General features: G+C 38.8%; 1 protein-coding gene across 2 annotated transcripts in view; it reads right to left on the minus strand.

Annotated features, from left to right (window-relative positions):
* LOC128738427 (peroxidasin) overlaps positions 1-27629 on the minus strand; it is a 285835-nt gene that overhangs the window by 60337 nt on the left and 197869 nt on the right. For both annotated transcript variants that reach the window (XM_053833533.1, XM_053833532.1), the window contains 2 exons: positions 17866-18069; positions 9739-9914 (listed from right to left, as the gene is read on the minus strand). In XM_053833533.1, the coding sequence (XP_053689508.1) occupies positions 9739-9914; positions 17866-18069 (380 nt within the window). The remainder of the gene's footprint in view (positions 1-9738; positions 9915-17865; positions 18070-27629) is intronic.

Here is a 27629-nt window from a genome sequence, read left to right on the forward strand (position 1 = left end):
AATAAAAACACTAACCGAAAATGTATAGTGCATAATAAGGCCATTGCAAATCATTTCAAAAGTTTTTGTAACCCCTTGGGGGGACCCTTGGAAATTGGCTTGAAAAATCGGGGGGTAAAAAAATAATTTTTGGGATATGAGTTAATTTTTTTTATAAAATCAATTGTCTGTGGGCTCTACAGCCTGCAAAACTTGAAAAATGAGTATACGAGTTGAGTTAACGCTTTTAGCATGAAATAGAAATGGAAATTCAAACAGAAGAATTTCCGAAAATCGTCCAAAAAAATTATCTTTTGCTTTTGTCTTTTTTTGTAGATTTTTACATGTAAATTAATAACGTATATATTAAAAGCAATAATAGATTTGGTTTTCACGTTTAAACTTAAAATAAAAATGCCTAAAATCCAAATTTTTTTTGCTCGATTAAAAAATTCAGTTTGTTTTTTTTTTCGCCCCCCCCCCTTCAGTGGCCCAACACCGGAGGGACAAAAACTTATTAAAATATTTGTAATGGCCTAATATGTAAAAGAAATATTTTAATACATGCATTTATGTACCAGCCAACGTACTAAGTGCGCGGCGGCTGGTGCTTTCACGGTACTACAAATGGTTATATTTTTTCACTTGGGGAAAAAATCTTTGCTGTCTACTTGATTTATAATTTAATTTTTGATGCCAGCGAAAATCACAGTACAGTGAGATTTCGAATGTGGCATGGTTCGATTTTGACACGATTCGTTTTTTGGCATGCCTCGATTTTGGCAACAAAAGTATCCGTTTTTGGCAACACAACATATTTCACTTCCAAAAATATGCTTAAGTATCTCTCAGTTTCCGTAAGCATGCTTTAAATAACGAAAAAAGTGATACCCTCAGCGTGTTCATGAAAAAAAGTTTGCGGTTATAGCATGTTTCGAACAATAATATTTTTATTGCCGTAGAACTGTGTCTGACCGCAGGCTGCTAAAAACTTATTTGCACCGGACAGATAGCTCTTGGTGGACCTTTTAAACATAAAATGATTGCAATCGTTGATGAATAATATTTAGTCAATTTCTGTCAATTTACATTCAATTTTTTCATATCGAAAAGGGGTCTCGATTTTGGCACGGTTTCGATTTTGGCAACCTAGGCGACACGCATTTGTTGCCAAATTCGAAATCCTACTGTATTTTTGTCTGTTATTATAAGTAAATTATTACTTATATTCTATGTAAAACCATAGATTTCAATTAACAACGCTGGACCTAATTGCGAATCGATTCGAAGTATATTTGCTGTTACCAGCAGATATCTATTTTCGGTAAACATACAATGGTTATCGACTTCAATGCAAAGAAGACCCTTAGCACCCAACAAACTAAAACTGAAAGCAGCAGAAATCCTCTCCTAGGATCGACTCTATAAAATTTACGATTCAAACTTAGTTACAGCTGATAGCATCTCAATGCAATGGCAAAGTGCTACGCCCCATTTTGGGCTGAACGTGCCAATTTCGCTTTCGGAACCATCTGGCTTTCGAACCCTCGGTTTTCTATGATGGGAATCTTTCGACCCGGTTTCGAACTGGAGCTTCAGCCGAGATGAAGTCCCAGGCACAGAACCTTACTATAGTGAGAATATTATGCAAATTAAAGTTTTGAAATAATTCTGCTTTCCTCCTTGAATAATTTATCGATATCGAAAATTTATACCATCCATTAAATCGGATTTATGATGCATTCCCATCGTCTGTTTTTCCTCCGCCCCGTGCCGGAGCAACAACACGTTTAACAATTGGGTCAGCTCACCGAGCGCAAAAGCTTCCTTCTACTTCGGTAGTAGTTATTGCTCCGTAAAGCTGCAGTCAGCTGTAGTCTGGGGCACAGTACAGTCTTTGCTTCGGTTGAACTTTTATAATCTACCAACTGTACCAACCAACACAACAATGCGTAAGCCGAAATCGTTATAGTTTTTCAAACTTTTAATAGAAACCTTAAACGTACGTAAGAAGCAGATTCCAGCGGGCTGCTTGGGATTGGCAGTTAGGTGTAAATAACTAAATCAAAACTGTAATCTGATAATCCGTAAAGACTTCATAAGTATTAACGCGATTTTTTTTATTTAAAACAATTTTGTTTGAAGCTAATCTTATTTAATTGCACAAATCGTAAAGCAATAATAAAATAATAGAAAAGTAAAAGTAAAAGAATTCGCATTTCAATTTTCAACATTATTCGACCTGGTAAAGAGTCGAACGTTTCTCGAGAGCTTACTTTTATCCTTATCTCGAAGGAAAGGTGCAACATATGCAAGCACCATATATTTTCTATTCGATCTTCAAATTGGTGGTATTTGCAACAAAACAAGCTGAATTGAGGCCAAAATAAAATTCTCAAAATGAAGTGCCAATATTTACTAGTAAATCGGAAAAAGTACTTTAATTTGGTTGAAACTGTTTGCTCAGACAGGAAAAAAGGCTTTTGAATAACTAATGCGAAAGCCACCTACATACTAGCGTTCTGCATGAACTGATTCGCCTTTTGGCTATATATAACACGCCCACTAGCATGCCCAGGCTAGGACACAACGGGGTCGTATCCTATTTTCTGTTTAAATTTTTATATAATACAAAATAATTTCAGTAACACAAAAGTTCACCGTTTTTAATTTAATCCGTCACCTTTTTGCCATTAATTGCGTAAAACTATTTCCAGTTTTGAGACCAATTTCAAGTCCAGTTGTAAATTAAATTTCAAATCAGGCAGGCCAGGTTAAAGCATAATTTCAAGTCGAAATTTAATTCTTATTTTACGCTCATTTTCAATACTAATTTTATATCAAATATTGTGTCTAATTTTAGATTTAATTCCAAATACAACTTCAAGTGCAATGTGAATTCAATTTATATTTATTTTAAATTTTAAATTCAATTTTAAATACGGCCATTGCAAATTATTTTTAAAGTTTTTATCACCCCTCCTTGGAAATTAGCTTGAAAAATCGAGGGGCAAAAAAATAATTGTAGGATATGAGTCACATTGTTTTTATAAAATAAATTGTCTGTGGGCTCTACAGTCTGAAAAACTCGAAAAATGAGTGTACGAGTTGAGTTAACGCTTCTAGCACTAAAACAGAAATGGAAATTCGAACAATGGAATTTCCGAAAATCGTCCAAAAAAATTTTGCTTCGTTTTTGTCTTTTTTTCGTAGATTTTTGCATGGAAAATAATAACGTATACAGTAGGATTTCGAATTTGGCAACAAATGCGTGTCGCCTATGTTGCCAAAATCGGAGCCGTGCCAAAATCGAGACCCTTTTTCAATATGAAAAATTTAATTTAAATGCTTTAGAAATTGACTAAATATCATTAATCAACTATTGTAACAATTTTAAGTTTAAAAAGTCCGACAAGAGCTACCAATCCGGTGCAAATAAGTTATTGGCACCCTGCGGTAAGACGTAGTCCTACGGCAATAAAAGTATTATTGTTCGAAACCACATAACTTTTTTTCATGAACATACTGAACATACTTCTTCGTCATTTAAAGCATGTATGCTGAAATTGATTGATATTTAAGCATATTTTTGGAGGTGAAATATCTTGTGTTGCCAAAATCGAACCATGCCAAATTCGAAATCCAACTGTATATTATAAACAAGAATAAATTCAGTTTTCACGGTTAAACTTTAAATAAAAATTTAAGCATTTTTATTCATGTTTTTTATTGCTCGATAAAAAAATTCACATTGTTTTTTTTCGCCCCCCCCCCTTTAGCGCCCGAACACCGGAAGGACAAAAACATGCCACTGAGATTTTTTTCAAATACTTTTTCTAGTTTTCCAATTTCTATTCTTTTATTTTTTGATAATGTTTTCATGATATTGCAAATTGCATCAAAAACGCGAAATGCAAGAAACTTGTAGACAGCATCCCAGCAGCGAGCTGTCAACTATTCATGTCAATTTAATGCGATTGACACTCACAATAAGTTGACATAAGTATTTGACAGCTCGTTGCAGGGATTTTACTTGCAAGCTGTGCTGTCTGCAAAATTTTTGCATTTCGCGTTTTTAATGCAGTTTGCAATACAGTAATATCACGATATAAAGTAACTTTATTTTTAGTTTCGTTACGTTCTATCGAAGTTACCTTATATCGAAGCAAAAACAATATTTATTTATGTTTGAATGAAATCCATTGCAAACGCAAGAGGAGCCTTTCAAACCGTTACCTTCTAAATTTTATGATAGAGTTTTTATTAACTGAAATTTGGAAATCTAACTAATGGAATTCTATACCATCATATCATATACTTTAAAATTTAAAAATAGTGATGATTTTTGCTCAATAGAAAAGCGAAGTCATACTGCAAGGAGGATTAATTAGGTGTTTTTTATTAATTAGGAGACTTTTGAAAAAATTACATCATATCGAGGTAAAAATCGCATTAGGCCATTACAAATATTTTAAAAAATTTTTGTCACTCCGGTGTAGGGCCACTGAAGGGAGGGGGGCGAAAAAAAACAAAGCGAATTTTTTAATCGAGCAAAAAAATGGATTTTAGTCATTTTTACTTAAGGTTTAAACGTGAAAACCAAATCTATTTTTGCTTCTAATATATCCTTTATTTTCCATGTAAAAATCTATTAAATAAAGCTAAAAGCGAAAGAAATGTTTTTTGGCCGATTTATGGAAATTCCACTGTTTGAATTCCCATTTCGGTTTGTAATTTGCAATGGCCTTATATCGAGTTACGTTATATCGAAATTACTTTAAATCGAGGTTGCTTTATTTCGAGGTATTACCGTAACATTTTTATTGTTCCTGGGGTTGAAAACTCAGTTTTCCTAAATATTTACCAAGTTCAAAAATTCATATCTCATTAAAAATATATACAGATGAATTACTGATTGATGTAGAGATGGTACGGCTCGTACTGCTCTTGGAGATAGAAATGAAAAAGAGCACGGAGAAAAATGTGATAAAAACTGAACAAATGTCATAGAAAAAGAAGAAAAATACGAGGAAGAAAAAGTAAAACAAAAATTGGCATGAAAAAAATAAAAAGAACAACAAAAAACTCCAGACACAATGGGAGAGAAAACGATACGTAAAACGAGAAAAAGATGGAAAAGAAGAAAACGAGAGAAAAAGGGAAAACAAAGCAGAAAAGATTACTCTACAGAAGGAGTACAGAGGGAGTACGAAAGAGAGTAAAACAAAAATGAGAAGGAAAACAATTCAAACACGAGGAATACGGGAAAGAAAGTGAGGACCAACGGCACAGGAAAGGGAAAAACGGAGCAGAAAAGGAAAAGAAACGGGATAGAAAAAGAGGGAAAAGCAAAGGAGAACATGGGAACTACTAAAAGCGGGACAGAAAAGAGAAAAACAAGAGAGAAATATGAACTAAAAAAGGCGATAAACGGGACAGCAATAGAAAGAAAGTGGAAACAGTCGACAGAAGGAAAAACAAGAGAGAACGGTAGAGAAAACGAGACAAATAGAATGAAGACGGGACAGAGAAGAAGCAAACGTGAGGCAAAGAAAAAGAGAAAACAAGATAAAAAGAGAAAATTAGACAAAAAAGAGAAAACGAAACAGAAAAGATCGGAGTAATAAAGAAAAATAAGAACAGCGCGCGCGTGAGAGAGAGAGAGAGAGAGAGAGAGAGAAGAAACAAGGAAAACTAGTCAAACGGCATATAGAAGGTGAAAGATGGGACAAAATGGTAATGGAAAACTTAGACAAAAATAAAGAAAAACAACAAAAACAGACCAAAGTCTAAAATTGTAGATAAACACGATACGAAAAAAGAAAACCGGAAAGGAAAGGGATAAGTCAGCCAAAAACAGAATAGACAAGAAAAAACGGAGCATCAAAAAGAGGAAAAACGAACAGACAAAAACGAAAAACTAGAAAGAGAGCTAAAAATACAAAAACTAGAAACGAAAGGAGTAGAAAAGAAAGGGAAAACAGAAAACGGAAAAGAAAATTACAAAAAAAAAATGAACAATAAAGATCAATATGAACAATAAAACAAAACAGGACTGATAATTAAAAAACATGGGACACGAAACGAAGAAAAACGGAACAATGAAACAGAAAACATGGGGTGTCGCTCACTAGTACCCGTGTACCTTACAAGGTCCTGGCAGGTGTTGTGGATTCAAATCTGGTTATAATCTCTGATTACAGCTTGGTTCGACCCATGCACCTTCCAACATTGGACAAAAGATAGGAGTCACAACGACAACTTGTTAACCATAGCTACCTATTACCCCTTTCTTTCCATCCTTCCCCTTCATTCCCGAAAAAATACTTCTTCATTACTATCCCTTACCGTCCCTTCATCAATTGTAGAATCATCGTTTCAAAAAAATATTAATATATGCCTGACCGCATTTCAAGGTCATGACTAAAGTCACGAGTTTGGTCAATGTCTATTCTAATTTAAAGTGAAAGTTCGTCTATGCCCATGTTCAAATTCAAGTCTAATTTAATGTCCAACGTCAAGTCCAATTGCATGTCCAATTTTAAGCCAAACATTAAGTCAAATTTAAGCCCGATAATACTCTATTGAGTAGCTAAGCTGGGTGGTGCGATGCTGCGTGCTTGCCGACTGTCTGATCTCAAAATGATATTTTGAGCCGGCGACTGAGCCGACGGCTGAGCCTTGTTATCAGGTAAGCCTTATATGTTATTCAAATTATTTGTTTCAATTTAGCTCATCAATCACCTGTACAGTGAGAACTTTGGTTGTAACAAGTTTAAATAATGCACATGGGTATCAGAAAGAAAAATTAATTTAACGAGAAATTAGCAATCATTAACTTTTCGTCGGAGAGCCCAATTTCGGAAGCAGTTTTGGGGCCCAAAACCGGGGTTCTGTTATAAAAATGTTTTCACGGCACTCTTCTTGCCAATCTGAATACAGCGAATATTTTTTTATTTACTATTTGATGGGGCTTTCAACCGTTGGTTGGTTCGCCCCAAGTACAGCGAATATATTTTCATGAGCAGAATTTTTGTTTCAATCAAAAACTGCTTTTGAAATTGGCAGAATCGTTGACGACTAATTTCACCTTAATTATGGATATTCACTGATGAAAACTAAAATAAAGCAACTATATCATTCAAAGATTGTTGAGATTGTTCTATTTTCGCCTGTACCTATATAGGGTTTATTTCTAATTCCCGTCGTAGTAAGTAAATCCATTCTAATTTTCATCATTTGTTGGATGGATTTAATGAATACTCCAAAAGTTCTTGTTCTGATTTGACTCAAACACACTTACCTTCCGATCCGTGAACTTTGAAATCACTGAAAAGCGATTATTAAAGCATATTATTGAAATTACGCAACTGACTTTATTTCTTAAATTCGTCGTACCGTTTTTAAATTCGTCCATCAAAATTTTTCATCGTCCGAACTAAAAATCATAACAATGTTTACGAAGCTAACGCTCATGTATTTGTGTAGGACGGCATGACAAATGTTATTCTGCGAAATTTCTGCAGATCAGGCTCGTTTTCCTGGCTGTAGAATAACGACAATGCCTTGCGTGAGTTATTTTCATTTATGAATGACGGAAATTAAAACGATTAGTCGACATCTTCTTCTTTGTCGCTCGAAAAAACATAAGAAATTTGGCTGGTAGGACTTCTTTAATAATAAAAAGCATTTAAATAGATCCCAGCTCACTTTGATTGATCGCGTATGATAGACAACAAACTAAAATATTAGGGAATAACTAGTTTTGCATTGTGTGTCATAAAAATGCTGATATTTTTAATAATTTGTGTTGGATTCCCGTCCTAATAGGCAATTACGACGAAGCAACAACATACCCTACTCCATTTCACTTAACTTTTTACTCCTATGTATTCATCTCCGATAAACTGTAGTCAAGTCACTTGTTACGTACATAAGATCTGCATAAAACTACGTAAGGACCGACTCCAGTGTATTCGATTATTACTATTAAATAAAGCTTCCTCATGATCCTTATTGTTTGCCTTACCCTACTAACACGATATCCTCTGCTGTCCTGTAATATCCATGAAAGTAGTATGGGTTCCCTGCATTTTCAAAAGTAGATGCTTCACTAACGTTCCTACCCACTTCCCCTGCGGTTGTTCGGACGTAACTAGGTACCTGATCAGATGATTCCAACAAAAATATTACAGAATTGTAGCTCCGGCTGATATTTCTATCAAATTGTATTATAAATGTGACAGCAAAATTTGCGACACAGAAAATGCTTTACATAGAGTTTAAGTCGTTCTGCTACTTATAACACGGTTTGTTACATTTTGGTTATAAAGCAGGGCAGAATGCTAGTTTTTGTAACTCATCTTGAAATAAACTTGTTCAAATTATCTCGTGTTGAATTTAAATCCCATTTACGTTCAGTTTCAATTCTAATTTTAAATTCAACCTGAAGTAAAGCTTCAAGCCCAAATTAGTCCAAATTCTAATATAACCTAATGCCCTACGTCAAATCTAATTTCAAGTCCAATTGCAATTCTAATTTCTAGTCCAGTTCCCAGTCTAATTTCTAATCCAATTGCAACCTATTCGGCCGGTATTTTTGTGATAATAATAACTTCCTCCCAAGTGGCCTCGAGGTGCGACGTTGGTCTAATAATCGTATGTTTGAATCTCAGCTGGGAGAGACTGTTAGAGTGAATTGATTCGTAGGAATAGTCCCACAATTGTCCTATACTTTAACAGTACGGAGTGTAGTACCTAGGCTTTGCAGAGCTAATAATAAATTCGCCGCTTAACTATTACTGGATTTTCCAGCCCAAAACATTCTTCTGAAAGGTCAGGTGCCCCACCTTTTGCTTATGTCCGAGCACGCTAGTGAACACGCCTGTGGCTACTGTCTTCTATGGATGCTTCTTCACTCCGCACATTTTTCCTGTGTGAGCTTAACTTTTCAAAATTTATTCTATATGCCGTCACATCATAAGGGCTCTGAGCAAATATCAGCTCTACAACTCGGTCAGCAATACGGCGGACGTTTAGGCTAAGAAAGCTAAAGTGTAAAAAGTTATACCCGTAGGAAAATATCCTTTTATTGACAATACAAGTTCTTATTTTTTTATTATAGAGAACCCATTCTTTGGTATTATTTTTTTGTTTTTTAACTAAAACAAGAATAAACATTTGATTTGGTTCCTCTATCACTCGAATTATGGGAACTACCGAACCCTAACCCAATGTTCACTTAGATGGTCACCTTCAAGTCAACGTCACTTTTATTCTTTCATATTCACCTTTTAGTAACATGGAAATGAGCTAGCTAGAATAAATGGAATTAAGTGAACGCGAAGCTATCTCACAGTAGCATTCAGAATAGTTTTTTCTCTTTACTCGTTTGATATGATGGTAATGGGATATATGTACTAATGTCCAGTTTTCGAGCACAGCCTTTAGAAGAATAGATCATAGGAAGAGAAATCTTTTATTTTCTGAATGGAAAGGTAGGTTATCCGATCTGTATGATCCAGTATTCTTCAACATGTGACATCATATTTCAAACATGCCCCTATGTGCACATACCCCAGTGCATATGTCAGTGATGGAAAATACGGTTTTGGGCCACAGCCAGCCAGCAAACAAACAACAGCTCTTTAAAATCGCAAGAGGGGTCAGGCAATGGTCCGACCGTACCGTATCGAATTGTTGCACAGCCACAAAAGGAGACAGCAGTTACAAAGAATTATTTCCCCATCAAGTGCCTACCTGCTGAATGTCATCATCTTCGGCCTTACATGGCAGCTCGATAGTCGTTCCCTCGATTGCTTCCAAATCGTACGGCTCGAAGAGGAATTTCGGTGGCCCAACGTCGTTTATCACGACTATTTCGGCGGTCGACTCGACGCTTCCTAGCTCGCTTTCCGCCACACAGACGTAGGTTCCTGAAGGAAAAAGTACAGAAAAAGCATGGAAGCAAAGTTATACTATGAATACCGGATACCAGAGAGCAGTGGTAAAAAATCTAGACAAAGAATTGCCACGATATGGTTGACGCCGAATGCAGGATAAATCAACAGTCAGTTCGAATAATGAAAATATTGACCATCATCAGCGAGAGTGCCCTACACGTGAACAATGAATAAAAAACACAGAGCCATGAAACAAATGGAATGCTGTCTAGTTCAACAAATTGCTTATTAGATTTCGAGAGTTTTTTTTTGGCTGCTTCAATGCAATGCAATTGCTATTCCGATGTAGTTTCTATCTAGACGAAAGAATGGAAAAGCGCAAACTGTAACAAACAATACAGGCTGGTTTCAAAGTGCCAAGCTACATTAAACCAGAAAAAAGGTAAATAATCAGAAACTATTATTGAGCATTTTAGTAGAATCTCAAATAAGAATAACATAACTGCACAGAACGAAAAAATGAATCTCACATTCGACGTAAACTGAATTGCTTATAAATAATGAACACGTAACAATAACCACAACCACATGTATTTTTCCATTAAATAAAACGTAAACAGCCATTTATGTGCATGTCAAGAGACGTACATTTACAATTTTTTTTTTGAAGTGTGTGTTTTCACTTTTTTCATAAATGTAGAATTAAATGAAAAAAAAAAACCCTTTTATTTTACTCTAGAGATACTACTAACACCTCTGTTTATTGCTTCATTACTTTCTTCTACAGTTCCCTCTGTAGATTGTAAAAACCACCATTATTAAAAATTATTTAATATGTTTCACCTCATTATAAAGCTCAAGACTACAAAACATGAGGATGGTCTACCATTGTATGGTATGGTATGGTTTATAATGAGGTGAGACGGAAGGAACGGTAGAAGAAAGTAATTTATCAAAAGTGTTGATAGTATCTCTAGAGTGAGACAAGACCTGAAGGGGAGAGAGCGGATAACCAGGCAAAGGAGGGTCCTAGGAGCACCGCTTACTAAGATTGTATAATGTTTCTTTTTACCCAAGCTGGGGGATCGAAGCTGTTAAACGGCTGGATAATGCGGAATATAGACCCCATAGTGGTCGTTAGCCTTTTATCCAGCCACTCCGATCCCGACCTCCTCTAGCGGAGATCGGGTAACCAACCCCGGTGAAAACTTTGGTCGTATACTAACCGGAAAGGAGGTATAGTGAGTCTCGGCACTATAAGATGGCAGCCCCATCGCGAGACTTGGTAGTGTTGCCCCAGTACGGCTACACACCCAAATTAAATTACAACTAACAAAATTCAAGCAAATTCGGAGCGGAATATTCGGCATCGACCTAGGCGACGTAACAAGGACGACAAATGGAGACTCGGTACTTAGAACTGCAGATTGCTAAATTTCGCAGGTTGCGAGCGGGTGCTGATTGAACGGCTTAAACCCCGCAAACTCGGTATCGTAGCTCTGCAGGAAATCTGTCGCAAAGGAGAGAAGGTATGGAAGATCCGTGGAGGAAAGGCCCAGTCTTACCAGAGCGGTGGTGCTACAAACAAACCGGGAACGGGCTTTGTAGTGTTGGGCGGAAAGCAGGATCGTGTGATAGATTGGAAGGCGATCAACGAGAGAATGTGTGAATTGAGGATAAAGGGCCGTTTTTTAAATTATAGCATCATTAACGTGCACTGCCCGCACGAAGGTAGACCCGACGATGAGAAAGGCACGAAAGGACGATGAGGCACTGCCTTCTTCCGAGGAGTTAGGTGCTTCAAACCTCGAAGACGGTTGGGGCAGAATACGGTCGGCCATCGGAGAGGCCGCTACCGCGGCACTAGGTATTGAACCTCGGAGTACACAAAATGATTGGTTTGATGGGGAATGCCAACAAGCGGTGGAGGGGAAAAACTGCTTGGAAAAATTATCTAAGTATTGCCACTAGAGAGAATCTGGCCAAATACCGACGAGCTAGGAATCAGTTGACCACGGTCCTGAGGAGGAAAAAGCGTCAAAAGGAGGACAGAGATCGTAAAGAATTAAAGCAACTATTCCGAGCTAATGACACGCGCAAGTTTTATGAGAAGGTGAACCAAACTCGGAAGGGCTAGGGAAACCTGACATGTGTAGGGACGACGGAGGGAATCTAATTACAAACGAGCGCGAGGTGCTCGACAGATGGAAGCAGTTCTTCGATGAACACCTCAATGGCGAAGTCGCAGAAGGAGGCGGAACGGAAATTAACCTAGGAGCGCCCATGGAAGATAGTAATGTCCTAACACCTGATCTCCAAGATCCGAGAAATCGGGATACAGAAGACCAATAAAGCCGCTGGGAAGCACCGCCTACCGGCAGAGCTTTAAAAACATGGCGGAGAAACGCTAGCAAAGGCTCTACACTGGGTTATTTCGAGAATTTGGGAAGAGGAAAAGCTACCGGAGGAATGGATGAAAGGACTGGTTTGTCCCATCTACCAAAAGGGTGATCGGCTAGACTGCTGCAACTATCGTGGTATTACGCTGGTAAACACCGCTTGCAAGGTACTCTCCCAGATCCTGTTACGCCGGCTGTCATCGATAGCACAAGGTTTCGTAGAGAATTATCAGGCGGGTTTCATGGGGGCTCGCGCAACTACGGACCAAATTTTTACTATCCGACAGATCTTGCAGACATGTCGTGCCCACGCATCACATCTTTATTGATTTCAAAGCAGCATTCGATACAGTCGATCGAGACAAGCTGTGGCAGATAATGCAGGAACACGGTTTTCCGGACAAACTGACGCGACTGATCAGAGCTACATTGGATCGAGCGACTGTTCAACATCGCTCTTGAGGGGGTGATCCGAGGAGCGAGCATCGAAACGAGAGGCACGATTTTTACCAAGGGTAGCCAACTTCTAGGTTTTGCAGATGACTTCGATAGGAGCCAGGAACTTTGCGACGGCGGAGGCAATCTACGCCAAACTGAAAGCGGAATCTAGGAGAATTGGGCTAAAAATAAATGCGTCGAAGACCAAATACATGAAAGGAAGAGGCTCAAAGGAAACAAACGTGCGCCTCCCACGGACGGTAACCGTTGACGGCGACGAACTAGAAGTGGTAGAGGAGTTCGTGTATTTGGGATCGCTGGTGACCGCGGACAACAACACTAGTAAGGAGATCCAGCGGCGCATCCAAGCGGAAAATCGGGCCTACTTTGCCCTTCGTAAAACGCTACGGTCAAGAAGCGTACGCCGTCGCACGAAGCTAACAATGTACAAAACTCTTATTAGACCGGTAGTTCTTTATGGACTTGAAGCCGTGACGCTGCTCACGGAGGACATACGCGCCGTTGCCGTGTTCGAGCGGAAAGTGCAGCGGACGATATTTGGCGGAGAACAAACTGAAGGCGGAGAGTGGTGGAGGCGTATGAATCACGAGCTACAGGCGCTGCTTGGGGAGACTCCCATCGTACATCTAGCGAAAGTTAGCAGGCTACGGTGGGCCGGACACGTCGTACGCCGGACGACAGTGCGACGAAAATAGTCATCTTCAACAACCCCACCGGCACCAGGAACAGGGGGCCCAACGTGCACGATGGCTCGACCAGGTCGAAAGCGATTTGCAACTTCTGAGACGACTAGGAAATTGGCGACGAGTGGCCCAAGACCGAGTTGAATGGAGACGAGTGCTTGAAACAGCACGAGCCACCTCGGCTCTATCGATCGAACCAAGCTATAATGGGAGCCAATTATAACCGGAATCGAACTCAACTTTTACCCCAGCGGATGTAAAAGGAGGAAGGTGAGACAAAAAATTGAAAAATAAGACAGGAAAAGAAGAAAAGAAAAATAGGCTAAAGGAAAAAGTAAAACGGAAGAGAAAAAAAGAAAAACAAGAGAAAAGAATGAAAAACTAGGAAGAAAATATGGTTAAACTGGCCGGTAAAATAGAGCAAAACTAGATAGAAAAAGAGAAAAGGAAACACAGAAAATACGAGATTAGGATAATAGAGAATTGAGAACAGAAGAAGAAGATGATTAGCAAAAAATGAAAACGGAAGTCAAATACATAAACAACAGAAAGTGACAGAAAAGGACAAAAAACAAGACATAGCAAGAGGAAGAAAGAAAATTACCTGAAAAAAAGATAAAAAACGGAAATAGTGGATTCGCAGAAAAAAGGAAATAACGAGTGTAAAAACCGGAAAACAAGAAAAAAAGAAAATACGGAAAAGGAAAAACTAGAAACAAAACGGAAAAGAAGAATAGCGAGAGAGAAAACCGATAGAAGAAACGAGAAAAACGGGAAAAAGAGATCAAAATATCCCCTTTGAGGAGAAAGATGGAACAAAAAATGAAAAATGGGACAGAAAAAATAGAAAAGGAAACCAGGATAAACGGACCAAAGAAAATGCTAAAACGGAGAAGAAATATATGAAAAACGGGAAATACAAAAAGAAAACCTAAGAGAACAGGGAAAAAAGAGCCAAAAACAAAACAAACATGACAGAAAACATGAAAAAACGAAGCATCAAAAAGAGAAAAATGGAACAAACGAAGACGAAAACGAGAATAAAAGGAGATAAACGGAATTAGAAAAAGACGAAAACTAGCAGTGAAAACAAAGGGAAACAGAGAATAAAAAATTCACAATACGGGAAAGAAAATAACAAAAGACGAGGGAAAAATATGAGGAAAAACAGAGTTGAAAATAAATTACACAAAATGGGAAAGAAAATCGGACGTTAAATCGGACGGAAACGTTAACGAAAACGGAACAATGAATGGAGCAAAACACCCGGGACAAAAAAACAGAAAACGAAAGAAATAGCGGAAAAACGGAAAGAGAAATCGAAAACCAAGAAAACGGCACAGAAAAGGAGGAAACCCTAATCAAAACTGGAAAAAATCGGGACTGAAAAAGAGTATTATAGCGTCTAATTTCGTGTCCATGACCGATTTAACCTTCCTAATGCATTAGAAAAAAGTTACATATTATGCATTAAGGGTCGAAAACGACCCAAGTTTTGAAATTGCTGTCATTCATCCATTTTTAATCCGAATTTCGTTTTCTTTACCTCGTTTGAAAGCTATGGCCAAAAACTAGCACCCAAGGTATGTTGGGGAATATTTGTTGACTGATGGCCACTTCTGCGTCGGTTCCGGAACACCCACTACCAGGTCCCGGGGAACATTTTTATATTTTGAGATAATTCATTTTGCGGCACATCAAATCACATTGGCTTGATAAAATAAGATTAATGGAATTACAATGGGAACATTTTGGACCAAAGCGGCTGTTTCCTCATGGGTTCTGGAACATCCGGTACCCGGTTTTTGAGGGCAATTTTAAATTTTAGGATGATTTATCTTGCGACACGCCAAATTACATCAGCTTGATAACGTAAGACTATTGAAAGTATAATAAAGACATTTTGAAGGCAAATGGTTACATCAGCATTGGTCCCGGAACATCCGGTACCCGGGTTTTGGGGCCATTTTTGTATTTTAGGATAACCCATCTTGCGACACATCAAATCACATCGGCTTGATTAAATAAGACTGATGAAAATAAAATAAGGTCATTTAGAAGCCAAATGGCCATTTTACTATCGGTTCCGCAACATCCGGTACCTGGTTCCGCGGGATATTTTTGGATTATGAAATAATTCATCTTGCGGCACATCAAATCACAACGCCTTGATCAAATAAAACAGTTACAAGAGCTATGGGGACCATTTGAAGACAAATGGCCATTTCATCATCGGTTCCGGAACATCGGGTGCACGGTTTATGAGAACATTTTTGGATAGGATAATTCATCATGCGCCACATCAAATCACATTGGCTTGATGAAATAACACTAATGGAAGTACAATGGAAAAATTTTGGAGCCAAAATTACCATTTCACCATCGGTTCCGGACTATCCGGTATCCGGGTTTTGGGGACATTTTTGGATTACAGGGTAATTCCTCTGCCCCGAGATACCCCGTTTTACGGTTCATTATAAATACCGGATACCGGATTATACGCGACTGACGCCCCATTATACTTCCATTGTTGTTATTTTATCAACGCGATGTGATTTGAGGTGCCGCATGGTGAATTATCTCAAAAGCCAAAAATGTCCCCCGAAACTGGTACCGGATGACCCAGTACCGATGGTAAAGTGGCCATTTGGCTTCTAAATGACATTGTTTTGCTTCCATCAGTCTTATTTTATCAAGCCGATGTGATTTGATATGTCGCATTATGAGTTATCCTAAAATACAAAAATGTCCCCAAAAACCGGGTACCGGATGTTCCAGGACCGATGCTGATGTGGCCATTTGCCTTCAACATGTGTTTATTATACTTTCAATAGTCTTATGTTATCAATGAGATGAAATTTGACGTGCCGCAATAGAAATCATCCTAAAATTCAAAAATGGCCTCAAAAACCAGGTACCGGATGTTTCGTAACCGATGGGGAAGTGGTCATTCGGGTCCAAAATGTCCCCATTGTACTTCCACTAGTCTTATTTTATCAAGCCAATGTGATTTGATGTGCCGCAAAATGAATTATCTCAAAATATAAAAATGTTCCCCGGGACCTGGTAGTGGGTGTTCCGGAACCGACGCAGAAGTGGCCATCAGTCAACAAATATTCCCCAACATACCTTGGGTGCTAGTTTTTGGCCATATCTTTCAAACGAGGTAAAGAAAACGAAATTCGGATTGAAAATGGATGAAGGAGAGCAATTTCAAAACTTGGGTCGTTTTCGACCCTTAATGCATAATATGTAACTTTTTTTGCTGTGGCTCTTCTAGATGTCGCTGAAAGCTGAAACTCCCCCACAATGCTAATTTTCCAAAGTTAGGAAAAGTCAGAAAATTTCAAGTCTCTAGCTCGTACCGTTACTGAGTATCAAGCTTTGTAAGTATGCCGATGGGTCGAAAACGACCCCAATGCACTAGGAAGGTTAAAGTAAGTTCAATTGCATGTCCGAGTTTAAGCTCAATTTCAAATCTTACTTAATTCCAGTTTTAGGTTCAATTTTAAGTCTGATTTCAAGTCCAATTTGAAGTGCAATTTGAATTCTAATTTCAAATCTACTTTCAAATATGTCTGACCATCGTCAGAAAACCTGGCAGAAACAGAAAAAGAGCCTACGGACAGCTGTAGGCTCTTTTTCAACAAAACCCGAAGTTGGTATTAAGAAACGTGGTAAAAAAAGCAGGTGTTTCGATATTACGTGTCCACAACGCAAAGAAGGGGGCTAGTTTGAAAAGTTTCCCAGCCATAAGTTGTACTGGACCGAACGCGATCCAAAATCTGAAGGAAAAAAACACTCAAGGAAGCTTTACGAGAATTTCCTAACGAAATACAGTTGCGTTTTTATGGATGAAGAATCGTGTCGCAAGACTGCTAGACAAAAACCTGAACAAAAATTTTATATCTCGTTTATACCGACGGAATATCAAATTTGGGCAATGAGAATTCGTAAAAATACGAATGTTTGATAATATTATATTAACAAAAGTCAAAAGGTTATTCTTCTTGTATCATCAATCACTACGTCAAAGTGTCTCAAAGACGATTAATGCGTCCCAATTCAGTGATTCTCCGATACCACGCTATCAGAGTTTAGGTAAGAAGCACTCCGTTGCAAAACTTTCGAACTGCACTCTATCAAACACACCTCTCCTTTGATGGTACCGGCTATGTTTTGTGCAGAAAGCAACAGGATCGAGCGGCAGTGCAATGCAACATAGAGCAGATAAGTAGCAGCAGCTGTCGTGTGCAGCAAAGTCTCGGGCAGCCATATAGAGATAGCAAAAGTAAACGTTAGTTGCTTCCGCCCCACCAAGCATGTCTTTACATCGAACTGCATTGTACCTACACGAAGTCCGCAAAACCCGTTCACCGTGGTGGCATGAGAGGAAATGACAAAAACCCCTTTTTACCCAACCCTCCCCCGTGGAAAGCTCACCAGAATCGGACTCCTTGATGTGTTCGATGGTAAGCTCGATGTCGTCGTCGCTAAGGTAGATCCGGTTGGTCTCGACAAGCGGTTGACCGTTCCGCTTCCACCAGATGTGCGGCAATGGATTCCCGTCCGCTTCACACTCCAACGTTACGCGGCTTCCCGTTTTAGTTGTTACATTCTCCGGAGCAAGTGTGATCCGTGGTGCGGCTGAAAGAATAGGAAAATAGATAGATGCAACGGTAAGGTAAGTAGGTTTATCGAATGAGGGTGATTGGAATTGTTCTTTTTGGTATGGAATACTGCCAACAAACAAAAAGGACAGTCACGGAATTAGTTTTAACGTTTATATTTGTTACTTTCAAAAGTACGATTTAGAGTTGACCTTCCTCGAACTTTAAAATCGTCCACTTTTAGAAACCACCGCAATGCAAATGTGTTATTGTGTAAAATGACACTTAATGTGGATGTCACCTTGAAAAACTATAACGCTTAGCCGAAATATTAAACAGATTTTCTGGGTTTGAACCTTCTAATCCAAAAGATGTGTTTTACCCATTGTGCTGTATCCTACGAACGCCAATGGATGTGGCATGTAGCAAAATCGAAGAGAAATGCTATGAAATAAATAGTAACAGCTGCAGAATTTTCTCCTCCGATGTGGAATGGCAATATATGCGTCTGCGAGATTGTACATACAAAAGTAGGGTACAAAAAGACTCCAGACTTGCAACCTGAAGTACTATTTAGTGCAGTCATGTGCGAATAAACTGCAAACAATAAATACTACCGAATCCAAAATATTGAATCCTGGGAAGTAACCAGCATTGTTCGTTGGTTGTATTTAAAGTGCATGCATTAAAATTATGTTAATCACACACCTTATAACTTGTGTCAAAGTTATATCAAATTTTATTCAACGCAAAGAGGCGAACCAGCCGCAGGCTGAAAACCTCTTAAATAAAGAATAAAGAATAATAATTTATTCAATAGTATTATTTTCTAAGTACACGTTTAACCCATAATATTACTGAAAAATTGGTTCTATTCCAATAATTATTAATAATCATTAAACCACTTTTTATAATGATATTTAAAAACGTTTCTGTATATTCTGTGATTCAATTCATACCGATGTATGCGTGCGTCAAAATTAACACAAATTGGAACGAAACCATTAAATGGATTAAATTAAAGATTAAATTAAATAGAAAACATTTTCTTTACTCATTTTCAAAATTCTACTACAGGGTCCGGCACTCGACTCGAAGTGTACCCAACTTAAGACCGTTGCACAATGGTTTAAAAAATGCTAAAAACGCAAACCTCAGCATTTTGAAGGGAAAAACATGAAAAAAGCTATATTGTTATTAGCAAAGTTGTTGTGACATCAATCAATGGCAACATTTAACAGGAATAATTTTTTTATTAATCTACCTTAAAGGGAGATAAGGCTGCTAAACGGCTGAATAATGCGTATCGTCGGTACCTTCACGTGTAGCCATAAAATAGACCTTGACACTAGACACTGTAGGGTTTTTAACGTTTTCCCTTTCAAAATGCTGAGGTTCGCGTTCTGAGCATTTTAAACCACTGTGCGTTGTCGCAACTGTCACACTGGCAGCAGTTATTTTCCTACAGGACAGTTAATAATAGGACAGCATTAGGATAAGCAGGATAGGATAAGCATTCAAAAGTCAATGATGGCAAAAAAGTTGTAACCGACAGGATTTAAAGGTAATAACGGCAGAAATCAAACGTAATAGAATATACGCAACAATGGAGCACGAACTAACAGACGTAACACTTCGCACAATTTTCTAGCAAACCGGCGCTCAAATGTATAATCTGAATCTCGTAAAAAAAACACTAGCACTACCTGGTGGAGTCTTTGCGCAACGCAAAATGGCTCGCTATAAATTGAGATATGTTGGACTGTTGGATGAATCTTGGCTAGCGTGGAAATCCGAAATGATCGTTTTTGTTAACGATGAAAGTATGCTTCAGTGTTACGTCGGTAAGTCTGTGATTGGAACGTCGTTCCATCACCCACGAACCGACATGACATCCCATACATTTTCCTTAAAAAACTTGTGTCCGAAAATTTGAATCAAAATATGTTAAACAGTAACTCCATCTGCACAACGGCTCGCTATTTATCTTGGAAAAGTAGAGAACAGGTTTGGCAAAATGAAATTCACCAACTCTGTGCGACCGAAACGAAATAATAAAAACACACTAGCAGTACAAGTGAATGCACAAAGCTCTTTGTAAAAATTACTTTATCCTTTGTTTTTTCAATAATTATCGAGATACTTCTGATATTCATACGGATTTTGTTCATACGTTTAAACAAACGAATTTTGAATGAATCTGTCTTCCGTACCTTTGTACATTTCTCTGCTGTTTGCTATATACTAAAAAAAATCGACACGTCGCATCCACGTGGAAAATCATGTAAACTTCTGTACAGCAACTTACGTGAACTTCATGCACTAGTTAATGGGAAAATTGTATAAGTGGGAGTTACCAACAGTTCACGTGATTGTTACATGAAAAGTTTGATGGATGAGAATTACCTGTTTTCACGTAAACTTGACGTGCTGCACGGATCTGCGATCTGTGAACATCCTGGAAACCAAGAAAGCCTTCCGGTCATCGCGGATACTAAGTATCCTGCTCTTCAGCCTCGTCGACAAGAGCCAAAGCTGTCTCCACTTCCTGTCAACCACCAACGAATTGCCGCCGTGAATTCAGCAGCTCACCAAACGGCCTCCAACTCCCGCTCAGTCCAGCATAGTCCCGCCTCTGCAGATACCCTATCAGATCTAGGTACTACCCCCGCGCCTGGTCTGTCATATGGCAAGGTTGCCTCACGTGCACCTTCCCCCCGGTGCCTGTCTCACGACGGAAGAGCTCGTCCAGCTCATCTTAGAGGTTATCGCCTTCAAGCGTCCCTGTAAGACCTTAACTAAGCAACTTCAAACTGTAATCTCCACTGTGAAGCCCTCAACACAGTAAATTTTATCACAGTAGCACAGTAAATATATCGAGCTACTCCACTTTCTCAACGTAAAGAAGATCGGCATCGCCGTCATCACGAAAACCCATCTCAAGCCGAAGGTTAGTGTCTATCTTTCCGACTTTCGGCTTTTGATTTTCGAACGAACTAGTGCAGGAGGAGCTGTAGTAATTGCTGTGAGGCGGAACGTTAAGCAAACTGGAAGTAATCGTAACGTCAATATGTTGATGCGTCCAATCAGCACCCTAGTGACCTACTATCCGAAACAAACCAGAACCCGGAAAGGTGCTGGCGCTCATTTGCGTGTCGTACATTGGCGTCCGGTTCTCGAAGTAGCTTATAAGTAACTTGCATAGATGGTCATCCTGTGTAGCGATAGCACGATCGCATTCCAACTAGTGCTGTTCAAGGCGTTTTTGACATCGATCGTGACTGTGGCACACTACTTGTCGCCTCGCCTCGTTTATCTCATAGACTTCTCGGCTCTCTCTATAACGGATTTGATGGCATCGACAATGGACTTCTCCTTACGGAATCCAAACTGCGCCCTTGCCAGCCTGGTATCATTTCCACAAATGGCGTTAGCCTGTTTAGTATGGCCCGTTCTAGTAACTTGCCTAACGTGGCAAGTAGGCAAATCGGCCTGTACGATGAGGAATCCCCTGGTGGTTTCCTCGGCTTCGGTAACAGTACCAGCTTTTGGATTTTCCATTTGTCTTGAAAATCGCATACTTCTAGGCAGTTCTAAAGCGTCTCTCTAAACTTATCAGGGTATGCTTGGATTGCCGTTTTCAGTGCCTCGTTCGGAATCCCGTCAGCACCGGACGCTTTCTTCGTTCTTAGACCCCTGGCAACCGCAACGAGCGAACAAACTACCTTGGCGGTAGACGAGGTGTAATACGGTCCACACCAAACATCGAATGGTACTGTACCGCTGCCAGCACCAGCGCACTGGTGATCGGCATAAAGGATCTATGGCATATAGTCTCTCTAGGGTTATCCAGGAGTGGATTCAACAGCTAAGAAACAAGGAACTCCAATAAAAGCTTCAACAAAACCCACAACTTTTAAAACCATTTTGACCTATGACTCCGGGCGGGGGTTCAGACGATAAAAATCTGCTTTTTGTAAAAGAAAAATCGGAAGCGCTGTGGCAGCAGTTTGCAATGCCTCATAATCTGCGACCGAATTTGGTAAGCCCACACGAGTATTCTGTCGCTAAGGAAGTCGACGAGGTTGATAGATCAAACAACTTGATATCTGAAAAAAAGGGTTATGCGAAAGGATGAAAAAACTTGAAGGTCCTCGGTTTTAATAGCACATTTCACTGCTGGGAGTTTGGTACTTACCTTCAATGTGAAAGTTAGCTAAAGAAATCCCAGTGCTAAGACTGGGGAAAGACCCTCCTGTTTCCAAGAGCCATCTTGCTCTCTGTCCGCTGCAAGTTGCTAGAGAATTCAAATTCATAATCGAATTCTTTCGTTCGCTGATGAGAATGGCGTCTTCCTTAAGGAACAGTTTGTATACCATAAGAGGAAGATTCACGATCCATCAATTCCATTGTGCTATGAGCAATGGCACTCTTGGATATCGAAAAGGACTTCGACAATGAGTGGCACGACGACCTGGTATTCCAGCTGCATCGATACAATTTTCCGATGTATCTTATCAAGATCATCAGAAACTATCTGTCTGGCAGAGTACTCCAGATCAGGGCCCGACAACATCACCTTCAATTGCATAGCGTCACTCAACAATGAAGTAGTGAAGCTTCGGTTTCAACAGAAGCAGCACCGCTTCAGTTTCAAACTGGCTTCAGTCAGCGTCAGCGAAACGGGTTTCACTTCGTCATGACTATCGGCTTCAACTTTTCATTTGTACTTTTCTATCAAATATTCAAAAAAAGGTCAGCAATTATGAATGCAAATGAACTGAATTTGAGTAACATTTCCGACAATGCAGCGCATATTAAAGTTAACCTTGTCAATGTCGACAAATCGTGCCTGACTTTCTGCCGTCGTCAATTGAAACAGCTACCAACTTCAACTGAAGCTTGCTTGAAACGTTCTATTCAACAAGTGAACAACAAGTCACTTCATGTAAGAAGCGAAGGTAAGAGAAAGTCAGTTTCATTTATTTGTTTCGACAATGCCGGGCCCTGCTCCAGATATCTCTGAATAGTGTTTGTTCGCAAACATTTAATATCCTGTAGGTGTGTTTTAAGAAGGTACCCTGGAGACCATTCTGTATAACATATATACATCTGTCATTCCTCCCCTCTCAGGGGGTGGTGTATGGTCTCAGTTTGTTTTTTAATCATGATCACTAACAGCTTAGGTCATTCGTAATTTCTGCGGGGTTGTTGTTTGAACCAGGTCCTCGGCGTGACAGACGTGAACACCAACCACTCACAGATATTACACCTTTTAGTCTCGTTTGCGGATGACACAGCAAGGGATCATTTACCTCCGACTCACGCTAGATAGACTGTTGATTTTCAGGTGTCTTTTCTTTCTAACAGTATAGAGCCAGGGTGACACTTGCCGTATCAAGAAATCCTTTTCACTATACTCGGTCCTGGAGTATTCGTCGCCAATTCGTTGAACCTCTCGTCACACGCAAGTTGGCTTCAACCTTGTCGAGCCCCCTTTCTTCCTAGTGCCGGTGGAGTTCTTGAAAAGAATGAATTTTACTGCACAGTCGTCCGCCATACTTGCGATGTAGCCGACCCACCATAGTCTCCTTGCCGTTTCAAGGTTTCTAGCAATGACGTTGAAGTCATCTGCGAAGGCTAGAAATTGGCTACTCTTACTTAAGATCTCGTTGGGAAGCCCGCTCACCGGAACACACCTTCAATAGCGATATTGGATAACATACAGGACATTCCATCCTCTTGCCGCAAACCTCTACGCAATTCGAAAGAAATCGAGAGTGTCCCGAAACACGCACATAAAACATCACTCGCCCCAGGATAGTTTTGATCTGTCGTGTCAGTTTATCCGAAAACCGTCTCGAGCATTATTTGCCATAACCGTTCGCGTTGGACTGCATCATGTGCTGCCCTGAAATCCACAAAAATTTGATGCATGGGTACGTTGCATCCCCGACATTTCTGGAGGATTAGTCTGAGGAATCAGCTGGCAGGCTGTCTGCAAACAAATAATCTATCCAGCGACAGAATACACTGTCCCGGTCTGCTGTCTTGGATGCCCTAAAAACAAACGTTAATGGCTACAAACAAAAATACGAAGCGAGTGTAGGGAACGTACGAAGTTAGAAGAATTAACGTAAAATAAATCTAATGAAACTAAATCATTTGTTTCAGTGTAACTGAAATTGCTTTGCATGTGTTGCGAGAATTTGTCATACTAACGGTAAGAGACAAGGAGAGCAATCTTGAATCGCTCAATATGAGACTCACGTATACTGACACATGGCATGATAAAGCTTGCTCTAAAAACAAAGAGTCAGTTTTTGGACGAACGTAGACGTTTACGGACGTTGTTGTTCCGTGTTCCGGAAGGCTCGGTCGGAGGCAACCGAGACAGACACTACAATGGCGCAGAACAAAAGGGAATACGCTCCCTAAGAGTGAGTATAGTGTAATATATGGTGGCGTCTGGCAAACGCCAATTTAAGAAAAATTAAAAGACGTTTGTGCGCGTCTGTTTGTTCTGCCTCTGGGAAGGCAGAATATATTATTCAAATACGCTGGTATGCGTAGCTTGTGCGCCTCTGGGAAGGCTGTGAAAAATCGCTTGTGTGCGATAATTCCCCTGAGAGGGATGTTTTAATAACTCGCTTGTGCGCGTTTTACTTTATTGAATACGCTGGTATGCGTAGTTTGTGCGCCTCTGGGAAGGCTGTGAAAAATCGCTTGTGTGCGATAATTCCCGTGAGAGAAATGTTGTAGTAATTCGCTTGTGCGCATTTTACTTCATTCAATACGCTGGTATGCGTAGCTTGATCGCTTCTGGGAAGGCTGTGGAAAAATCGCTCGTGTGCGATAATTCCCCTGAGAGGGACCGTCTAGTAATTCGCTAGTGCACGACTTTCTTTATTGAATACGCTAGTATGCGTAGCTTGTGCGCCTCTGGGAAGGCTGTGAAAAAATCATTTATGTGCGTTAATCCCAGCTAATTGCCACCTTTATCTCATTTGTTTGCGTTGACAAGGGCTAACATCACTGTGGGCTCAGGAGTCGTGGGCCCCACTGACAGCTGAAGAGCTAACTTGTGTGAAGAGTGGCGAATATATGATATCTCGTTTACGCTAACGCTAACATGTTGGCATCGAAAACATAACTTAATGCCAGCTACTAGGATAATTCCCCAGAGAGGGATGTTTTAGTAATTCGCTTGTGCGCGTGTTACTTTATTAAATACGCTGGTATGCGTAGTTTGATCGCCTCTGGGAAGGCTTTGGAAGATCGCTTGTGTGTGATAGTTCCCCGGAGGGGAATTTTCTAGTAACTAGTGTGCGCAATTTGGTATCTTTTACTCTACCACATGTTCCTCTGAGTATTTTGAGTTCCTATGAAAAGGACGGAATACAGTGGAATTTCGAACCAAAACGCAATTTTTTACAGTTTGGTATGAGGATGATGACGAAAATGATGATAGTAATGACGGAAATGATGAAAAAGATGATATTAATGGAAATGATTATTGTAATCAGGAAAATGATGATAGTAATGACGGAAATGATGGTAATGACCAAAATTAATAAGGTAATGACAAAAATGATAGTTATGATGATGAAAATGGCGGAAATGATGATGACAAAGTCGAAAAAATTTCTGTAATCACGAAAATGATGGCGAAATGACAAAAATGATGATAGTAATGACGGAAATGATAATGATTCTAACGGAAATGATTATTGTAATCACGAAAATGATAGTGGTAATGACGAAAATAATGATAGTAATTACGGAAATGATGGTAATGAGGGAAATAATTATGGTAATAACGAATATGATGATGGTAATGACAAAAAAAGATGATAGTAATGACGGATATTATGATAAAAATGGCGGGAATGATGACGATAATGACGATAATGATTATTGTAATCACGAAAATGATGGCGGTAAAGACGAAAATGATGACTGTAATGTCAGAAATCATGATAAAAATGAGGAAAATGATGATGATAATGACGGAAATGTTTATTGTAATCACGAAAATGATGGTGGTAATGACGCAAATGATGATGGTAATGAAAAATATGGTAATGACGAAAATGGTGTTGGTAGTGACGAAAATGATCATAGCAATGACGGAAATGATGATGATAATGACGAAACTAATGATGGTAATGAGAAAAATGAAAATGACGAAAATGATTATAGTAATTACGAAAATGATGGTAATGACAAAAATAATGATACTAATAACGAAAATGGTTATTGTAATCAGGAAAATGAAGACAATAATAACGAAAATTATGATAGTAACGACGAAAATGATGAATAGATTATGGTAATGACGAAAATGATAGTAATGATTGAAATGATGACTACTCGTATAAAGATGAAAATGATTATGATAATAACGAAAATGATGTTAGTAATGACGAAAATGACCATAGCAATGACGGAAATGATGATGATAATGACGAAACTAATGATGGTAATGACAAAAATGATAATGAAAGTGACTAAATTGGCTATTGTTATCAGGAAAACGAAGACAACAATAACGAAAATGATGATAGTAACGACGAAAATGATGAATATGACGAAACTGATTATGGTAATCACGAAAGTGATGAGGAATGAACAAACTGATTATGGTAATGACGAAAATGATGGTAATGATTGAAATGAAGACTATTCGTATAATGATAAAAATGATTACGGTAATGATGAAAATGATGATGATTATTACAAAACTAATGATGGTAATGACAAAAATGATAATGTAAATGACGAAAATGATTATTGTTATTACGAATATGGAGAGGGTAAGGATGGAAATGATGATGGTTATGATAAAAATAACCGTGAAAATGATGATTATAATTACGAAAAGGATTATAAAAATGACAAAAGTGATGATAATGACGAAACTGAAGATGATGATGAAGACAAAAATTATGATGAAAATGATGTTTTCTCAAAATAATTTACCAGAAGAGTAGGAGAGGGGGTGAATGTAGGGAACGTACGAAGTTAGAAGAATTAACGTAAAATAAATCTAATGAAACTAAATCATTTGTTTCAGTGTAACTGAAATTGCTTTGCATGTGTTGCGAGAATTTGTCATACTAACGGTAAGAGACAAGGAGAGCAATCTTGAATCGCTCAATATGAGACTCACGTATACTGACACATGGCATGATAAAGCTTGCTCTAAAAACAAAGAGTCAGTTTTTGGACGAACGTAGACGTTTACGGACGTTGTTGTTCCGTGTTCCGGAGGGCTCGGTCGGAGGCAACCGAGACAGACACTACAGCGAGATACTCACACTCAGAACATAATATCATTCAAAATTTAAATGCATTAGCATAATTAATTAGTTTTAGTTACGTAGTAGTTTATTAATACTTTTACTCAAACAAATATTTCAACATTGATAAGAAAAAGGATATAAATAAACTTTACAAATTAACCTAAAAAAACAAACAATATATCAAAGATGACAAGTAAGTATAATATATTTAATCAAACTAAAACTTTTCTATTATTCTAATTCTATTATAATAGGTACCTACTATCAGCAATTTGTAAGTAAATGAAAATTG

This window comes from Sabethes cyaneus, chromosome 2 (assembly GCF_943734655.1).
Source record: "Sabethes cyaneus chromosome 2, idSabCyanKW18_F2, whole genome shotgun sequence".
In the NCBI taxonomy this organism is placed as follows: Eukaryota; Metazoa; Arthropoda; class Insecta; order Diptera; family Culicidae; genus Sabethes; species Sabethes cyaneus.